Here is an 8893-nt window from a genome sequence, read left to right as displayed (position 1 = left end):
GAAAACGCTTACTTATAAACTTTGTAATTGCTTATTAACTCAACTATTTATAAAAGTTCTTGTCACAAAACGCTATATTTATTAAGAGTTGTCTTTCTCAAACACTACAGTATATTTTCCTAAATGATTGAAAAACGTTTTAGTTTTGAGCTTGCAGTTTAAATAGGAACTTTATAAAAGCTTGCATCACCGTTTTGGCAATAACAATTAATTGCAGCACTTATAGTCAAACTGTTAGGCTCGATATATTTTTTCTCCATATGAATAAGAAGTTCAAATGCCTTTTCAAATTGTCAAAGCTTAGAAAATCCATCAAGTAAGGAGTTGTAAACTTGTACTTTAGGCTAAAAGCCCTTAACTACCATTTTCCTAAAAATATGCTCTGTATCTAGCAAAAATCCCGCTCTACACAAAGCATAAACTACTATAGCGTAAGTTATTTCAAAGGGTACCAAATTACACCTCTAACGAATCCATTAGCTGAAATGCCTCAATAAGACATCCTCAAGTCTGAGTCCATTTATGATTGAATTATATATGACTATGTTCAAATTCATCTCCTTCCTTTCAACAAAGGAACAAAGATCCAATGCTTTATTGAGATATCCACCCTTGCACAAGCCATCAATAGTAATTGCATAATCAACATATATGACTGGTAAATTATGTTGAGCCTTTGTAACAAGCTTATATACATCTAAAGATCTATCTTCCTTAACATCTTTGCCAAACACACATGAATCATAAATAGTTTTTGAATTCAAATGTTCAGAGACAATGAACTTATTCTTGGAAGGGACTGTAAAACAGAAGAACTCGAATAGCTACCTATGCTAGACACAGAAAACTACAAACCAGCAAAAGGAATGGGATTAGTGATTGGATAATGGTCACCAACATAGTCACATCTCATAAGAAGAATCATTGTCTTAAAATCAATATTAAAGAAGCCAAAAGGGTCAAAGGAAACACAAACGTTATCATCAGTAGTAAGTTGTCGTACAAAAAATAATTTTTTTATACTTTGCGATGTGTGCAAGATGTGATTAAGGTTGAGAGGTTTATGGTGATTTGATGTAAGAAGAATTGTGTGACCGGAACCCTGAATTGGAATACCTAGACCAGTACCAACAATTAGTGTTTGATTTAAATAACTCAAATTAGAATAAGACGTGAGATTACCTTGTGATGTCGCTGATCTAAATTGTCAGCTTGCTTCGAAGGTCCTTCGAGGCGAGTCACTGAGATGTGGGATAAGGATAAGGAGGCACGCAATAAGGAGGGGGAATCTTGTAACATCCCTTATAGGATGCTAAGTATAAAAGAATGATGTACAAATTTTACAACAAGTTCTCGTCCAAATTTTTTTATTTAAAAATACAGAAGCAAATCATAAACATGTCATATGTTCGTACACCAAATTAAAATAAATATTAATTGTCTTTTACAATACCAACATCAACACACTTAAGGAAAACACTTTAAATTAAAAAGAAACCCCGACAAATTTTATTCCCCGTCTCTCTTGTCAAGCTATTTCAAGCCAGCTTCATCTGCAATACCATCTACTCTCATACAAGTACGATCATCACAGGTGAAAACCACAACCATAAACATGCATGGGTGAGCAACAAGAAATATCATATTATATAATACAACAGAAACACATCATACACATACCACAACAATTCATAAAATCATATTTCTAATTGAAACATATCATCACAATTCGCCCTTTCATAAACCAATATCATTTCCTTGTGTTTTGGTCTTCATAACTTGTTCTCAATAACAGTTGATTGTCCTTTGGCGGACCAATTGTTCCTTGCATTTCGTCATCACAACCTGCTCTCAATAGTAGGCGATTCGAGTTGACCTCAAGGATTAACAAGTAAAAACACTGATATTACGTGCATCAGTGCACTATACTCAGCACGAGCCGAAGTCATGGGCGAGACATTCACCTCCTTGCGCCGAACGGAGTGACACTCGAATCTTTATTCTCTTGCGAGACTAAAATTTATAATCGTATCAAAATGCTCACACGTTCAATGAAATTACAAGCAAATAACATAGTTTACGTATACGACACCAACAAACTTAATTAACCATGCTCAATAACAAACTCATACATGTTCTCAATAACATGTATCAATCGACTAAAGTAAGCCAACAAAATAATCGTGCTCAATCACGAATTCATACATGTTCTCATTAACATGTATATGCAAAAGCGTAGGCCAACAAAATAACCAACAATGTTTAACACCTCTTTCATAAGTCACTACTCTACATATAATAATTTTATCCCATAGTAAAATAAAATTTACTATCTCACCCGTGTGGGCCCTATGTGGGTCCACAAATTTCTAATTTTTCATAAATGCTAACTCTTCCCACTTTTTCACATTTCCACCTTTTCTTTTCTATTTCAACTAATAAATATTCAAACACTCCATTTTTCCTCTCCTATCAAACTTAACTTAACCCCTTTCTCTTTCTTACTTCTGGTCTGCACTCATTCATCCTTCTCTTCCCCTAAACGGAAGAAAAACCCTCATATTTTGCGTCAATGCCCAAGTACTCATGTAAAATATAATGTTGTCAACTCTGACCTTTCCTTATTATTTTTCTCATAACTCTTTGTACACATGTTTTAAACCTTGAAAAGAGATTTAATTTTTATTGCTCATAACTCTGAATGAGTTGATTCTTTTTTTTATTGGAAACTAGACTTAAAGAGATTTAATTTGACTACTCATACACATGTTTTAAACCTTGAGAAGGGTCTCAATTAAATCGGGGAGATTGCAAAGTTGTAGGGAGTGCCCGAGCGCCCTTTCTAGGCGTTGAGCGCCCAATTCCAGAGAGTAGGGCATTGAGCGCCACTATCCCAATGTCGAGCGCTATCTGCTAGGCTCTAGGCCCCCTTTTTGGGGCGTTGGGTGTCTGGTTTCCAGAGAGCAGGGCGCTGAGCACCAGAACCCCAACGTTGAGCATCAACTTTGCAGGTTTTGACAATTCTGGTTTTCAGTTCGCAAACTCGATCAGGAAGGGTTCCCTGATGGCCTAGAGGCGCTCTACTACTCATAGGAGGGCTTAAAAGGCTGCCATAACTCATGGGAAACTCACTTACTACTCTTGAGTTCTTTTTCTTCTTCTTTCATGGTCCTTTGGTCTCACTTTTTTCATTTGGTTTCCATTCTTTTAGCTTCTTTAGTAAACTTCATGCAAAACCACAACTATATTCTCTATAAAACAAAGATCAATCTTCTACCCCAAAACTTATAAACTAACAATCATCACCACCCATTCTAACACTCTCATATACTCACTCATCTCTTCCACTAACAAGAAGAGAAAACTCACTCCCTCACACTCCACACACTCTATATTTAGAGTGAAGGAATGTACCCCACATGCAATCCATAAAAACATAACAAGAAGAGCTTCAAACATAACAAAGAACACAACATATATATTCAAACGTTAACACAACAAAGAACCAAAAACATGCACTCTTTCACATCCACCACAAGCTTGGAAATACCCATGATACATACTTTTCAAGCTATACTATCAAAAACTCATTCAAGCACCCATCATGCATATATAATATAGCTTTAAAAAAAGCCCCACCCTTCACAAAACATATACCCATGGTTCCTCTTAACATACAACAACAAAATATAAACTCATGCAAACACCAACAATATTCATGCATGTTAGAAAATGAAACCAACCCCCACCCTATGCAAAACATATTTCATAATATACCCCATGCAAAATATTTATTAAAGTTATACCTCATGCAAAACATACATTAAATTTATACCCAAGCACATATATGAAAGTTATACCCCATGCAAAAAATATAACAAAGTTACTCCATGCAAAACATATATCAAAGCTACTACCCTTACCTCTAGTTGCAGAGAATTTTTCAAGGGGTTCCTTGATGCTAAAGCTCCTCTCTTCTTGTTCCTCTAGTCTTTGCTTCTCACTCACACCTCACTTATGATAAGAGAATTTGGTTCTTTAATTTTTTTTTCTAAGGGTAACTAAGACTACAAAGGTGAAAATGATGTTTTAAAGAGTAACCACAATTCCTATGGTGGTTATTTTGGAGCCTACAAGGAGACAAGTGAGCCCTTCTCAAGAGAACCAAAAGTCTTGACCAAAGACTTTCATTCACTACCAACCAAAAATGCATCATTCAATGAAGGAGTAGGAAACAATAAGACCAAAAGAGAGCCAAAGGAAAACAATGCACCCAAACACTCTGTCAATTTCCCGTGACAAGCAAAACAAAACTTTCTCATGATTTTTCTCCCTCTAGAGCCAATATTATTAAAAGCACACAATCATATTAGAGCAAAGAAATTACAAATCAATCACATACACCCCACTAAACTATGTTTTCTTTTTAATACAATCACATGTAATGAAAAACAAAGGAAGCTTTAGAGTTTGAAGCAATTCATGTGCCCATGGACAACACTTCACACAAAATTTTATCTCTTTCCTACATCATGTGGGTCTCATAAGTCTACTAATCATAAAAATGGAGAAATGGAGCTAAGAAATGCCTTGGATAGGAATTGAACCCATGGCCTCTAAACTCCTTGCACATGCACTCACTACTACACCCACTACAAAAAAAATCTTGTTTAGAGGGAGTTATTTTGGAGAGGGTATAAAAAACCCCCTCAAATTAACACAACTTAAAATGTTTAATTTAAATTATTTAACTGACAATGTTTGTGGGAGTTTTAATTCCTTTTAAGAGAGGTTTATAACCTCCTCAAATAATAATATATTTTTTTTCTTCATTTACTAATTCTTTTACATTTTTCCCTCTAAAAATTTTACTTTAAGTTTTCTTTTAACAATCCTAAAATTTTATTCCCTTCATATCTTAAACCCATCTACCTAAACCCAATATTTTCGTCTAATTTTTGATTCAATTTCTCCCTTCCACTGAACCCTAAAATCAGTTCCCCCCCTTAATTCCATCCGCAAAATCATTCCATCTGATTTCTCCCTCGCAGGTACGCAATCTTCCTTTCTTCCTTCTTCTATTTCCTGTTGTCATTCATTTCTTTCATTTCTCCTTTGGATTGCCCGTGTTTCCTTTTCCTTTCAGATTCGTAGTCGGTGGACGAAGCTGCAACGGGGGTTCTGCGGACCGGCAGACAGCGGAGCTCATAACGTCACGGAGGTACATCGTTCTACAACTCTTTGTGCTTTTATTTGGTGCAGCGTTTTATTGAGTTCATTCTGCGTCACTTTAGTGCGTTATCTTCTTCCCAGTTTCAATCATGTTTTTCATCAACGAGTAACTTGAGTTCGACATTTGGTTTTCTTTCAGTTTTTGTAGGGTCAAATGAATATTAACTGGAAAGTGTCTAATTCATCAAGTTTATGCATTTTATTGAGTGGTGTATGTGTTTTAATACTTCAAAAGTGCATCAAGATATATCCATATTTGTTGTGGTTTTAAATTGGGAAACAAAGATGGTAAGCAAAAGTAGGATTTTGGAGGTGGTAAGAATTCGGAAAAGGTATGGGGATCTTGTCTTTCTTGTTTTAATAAGCTGCATGTAAACGTTTGAAAACAATTGGTGTTCGTGGTTTGATTCTTTGGAACCGTTTCGATATGTTGGTTGTTCCAAAAATTATAGATATATGTGTTATTGGTATCAGGAGCTATCTTGGTTTGAATTGGTTGTTCGAAATGTGATAATGTATAATTTCTATTAATTTGTAATTTTTTTTGCTAAATGAAAATCTTAAATGAGTATTATCTCTGTTAAGTAGAAAAGTGAATATGATAGTTGGTGGGTGGAAATGGGTATATCATGTGTTTTAATTTCTAATTGTAAATTAAGAACTTGATATTCATATTGGATATAATTATGAGCTGGAATAATAGGTGTATGTTTGGGGATGTTTAAAGGGTTAAATTGGGTTGTATGAATTCTTTTTGAATTAATGCATATTGAAGTTGAATGGTCTTGTTATAATCTGGAAATTTGTGTACCTTTGGATGAAGGTTGTGGTTGTTTCAGGTTTCATTGAAATATGAAAAGAGTTGGGTATTAGTAGGTTGTCTTAGGTGTTAATAAAATGATGGGTAATTTTATGGTTTGGATTATTTATTTAATCTGCTGTAGAACAATGATTATGGGGAGGTAAATCTCTTTGAAATGCCATTTGTGATTGTTAAAGAAATTGTGAAATGGTATTCTTATCAATTTGGTTGAATTGAAATGACTTGGTTGAATGAGTGAATGAATTTATTACCAGAGATATAATTTATTAGGCATTGCCAGAGAGCTTTCTGAAATTTATGACTAGGACACCACTGAAACAAATATGATTCATTTTTATGTGTGTATACGTAGGTAGCCATTTCCATCCGTTGTGATGTTCTTTCCTTCTTTTTCTCTGTTTTTCTTAATGTACAGGGAACATATAGCACCCAGATCTTCTCATTGGCTGTCCTTTTGTCTAGCATGTTTATTTATAACCAGGTTGGGTTATCTTATAAAATCTTATATTTACGTATAATTGAGTGTGCTTTTACTTCTGCATACTTTTTGATTTTGATAATTTAGTGACCAGTTTGTTGATCCACTCGTGAAGATACAAATTCATTCCCTATTTTCTCTTTTGTAGATGGGTGGTATCGATGAGGCTGCTCTTGATGGACTTTCTCTTGTCACTCAGATGACAAAGCACATTCGTGTTAGAGCATCTGGAGGGAGGAGTTCGGTGTCTGAACTGGGTCAATTTTCCCCTATTTTTGTCTGGCTTCTTAGAGTGAGTTGCTTACAAACCTTTTGTCATTGTTTCACCTCATATTTTGGGAAACTTGAAATTCTTAATTTCTGACCGTGTGTCCTTATGTCATTTTAGCCTACTTCTGTTATCTAGTTTCAGTCTTTACCTTATTTCTCTTTCCTCTTGCTCGCAGGACTTTTATTTGGACCTAGTAGAAGATAACAGAAAAATAACACCCCCTGACTATCTGGAAATTGCTTTGAGGCCTGTCCAAGGGAGTGGAAGAGATATAACTGCCAAGAATGAGGCATCTTTCTACTTCCTTTTTTTTTATTAATTTTCTTCAGGAATTATTAATGACTTACAAGGCTTACCTGTCTGAACATGATCCTTAAATAAATTGGAAATACTTGGCTTGGTATGAAATGAAATTAGTAGAGACATGCAAAGGATGAATAATTTTATTGAATGCTTAAGAATAGAAGAAATATTTTTCTCCTTCACAAAGGGTTTCTGCTTTCTTACGAACTTTCTGATTATCTGAATGAAATGAATCTATCAGTTCAAGATTTAGTTTTGATGAATTACTAGAGCAAAAAATGCACTCAGCAGGACATATGCTTTATATACATTTCAGAAATAATTTCATTTATGTAGAGTAAATGTATGGTTAGTGGAATCTTATGAGGACAATATAAGCAATATTCATGAATCTCAATATTCATGAATCTAGACTTTAGTGCAGCAATTCCCAATGGATAAAGACCTGTTTCCAATCTTTTTTTAATCACATGAATCATATTTGTTTGGTATTTAATAATTTTAGAAAAAAATTAAATTTATTTAATTTTGAAATTGAAAAAAAAATTAATGGAAATAGATAGTTATTATATATTTTAATAATCATCAAACAAAAAACGATATTATATATTTTAATAATCATTAAACAAAAAAGTGACAAAAATATAAAGGAGGTTAAAAACCCCCCTCAAAATAATAGTCAGTAATAGAGGAGGTTTTTACCCTCCGCCGAAAAACCCTCGCAAATTGAATATATAGAGGAGGTTTTTACCCTCCGTAGAAAAACCCCCGCAAATTGAATATGATACCAGGGGGCAAAAAAAACCCCCGCAGATAATTTGTGGCGACTCAAACTGCGGGGGTTTGAAAAACCTCCGGAATTTATTTAGCGGAGGGTAAAAACCCCCGCAAATTGAAAATAAAACCCCCTCTAAATAAGCTTTTTTTTGTAGTGACCTTTCCCTTTTTGTTCATAATATAGTGCAAACTTACTACTTAACCCTTATTTCATGCATTTTTCAAAAATTATTATAAAACTAACATTAATAAATTTTTATTCACTTTCTTAACACATTTTACACACCAATACAAACCATAATTAATTATTGAATACCACAAATTATAAAAATAAAATAGAAAGATATTTTTATTTTCTACAGGTCTTACAAATCCAACCCCAAGAATTCTAAGGAACAAACTATAGTGATTATGTCCACCAGAACGACCCTAATTATTGTGATTACAATCGGACCTAGAATGCTTGTTTGAGTAATGGTTGGATTGCTACTTTTAGGAGTGGTCAGTGTCCCATGGGGCTAAAGTATGCATGTGATGTGAGAAGCAATGGTTTGTATCTTCCCTAAACTAGATTCCTTGAGATTCAGGATAAAACATTGCGATTCAAGATAAAACGGGCTTGAAGGAAGGAAGGCAAAGGGTTGCTTTGACATATTAAGGTGACTACACCGCAAAAGGACTTAAACAAATTAGAGACTAGTTGTAGTACCAAACGATGATTGCTAACAAAAGCATCAGCATTCTTCTATTGATCAAAGATTTGTTTGAGTCATTGACAGTATGAAAAAACATTCAGAAAGTTATCTATGTAAGTGGAAGAGAATCCTACTCGAGAGAAAGAACACGAGAATTTTGGTTATTCACAAAAATGGCAACTAAATGATTATTGGTAGCCATAGTTGTGGATCCTTTCTCCATGACAGTGGCAATGAGATCAAAAGAAATGGTAGTGTAGACCCACTAAAGTATAGTAGAATCAAGAATGGTCCACTATTCGTGATTAGCATCG

The 8893-nt window shown here is 34.4% G+C and overlaps 1 protein-coding gene across 1 annotated transcript; it reads left to right on the top strand.

The window, feature by feature from the left end:
* Positions 1-5011: 5011 nt before the first annotated feature.
* LOC148198454 (uncharacterized) lies at positions 5012-7229 on the top strand. The gene is made up of 4 exons (XM_088114852.1): positions 5012-5221; positions 6471-6536; positions 6682-6825; positions 6980-7229. The coding sequence occupies exons 2-4, from the start codon at positions 6519-6521 to the stop codon at positions 7121-7123; spliced, it is 306 nt and encodes a 101-aa protein (XP_087970978.1). The 5' UTR covers positions 5012-5221; positions 6471-6518; the 3' UTR covers positions 7124-7229.
* Positions 7230-8893: the final 1664 nt, after the last annotated feature.

Source organism: Vigna umbellata, chromosome 5, assembly GCF_029865625.1.
Source record: "Vigna umbellata cultivar VRB3 chromosome 5, Vumbellata_1.0, whole genome shotgun sequence".
Classification (NCBI taxonomy): Eukaryota; Viridiplantae; Streptophyta; class Magnoliopsida; order Fabales; family Fabaceae; genus Vigna; species Vigna umbellata.
The sequence above is the reverse complement of the archived record's forward strand: the minus strand, read 5'-3'. Positions and strand labels throughout refer to the sequence as shown.

Excerpts from the sequence above, each read along its gene's own strand:
- LOC148198454 (XM_088114852.1), top strand. Across the intron at positions 6,826-6,979 it reads TTTTTGTCTGGCTTCTTAGA|GACTTTTATTTGGACCTAGT; the intron begins GTGAGTTGCTTA and ends TCTTGCTCGCAG.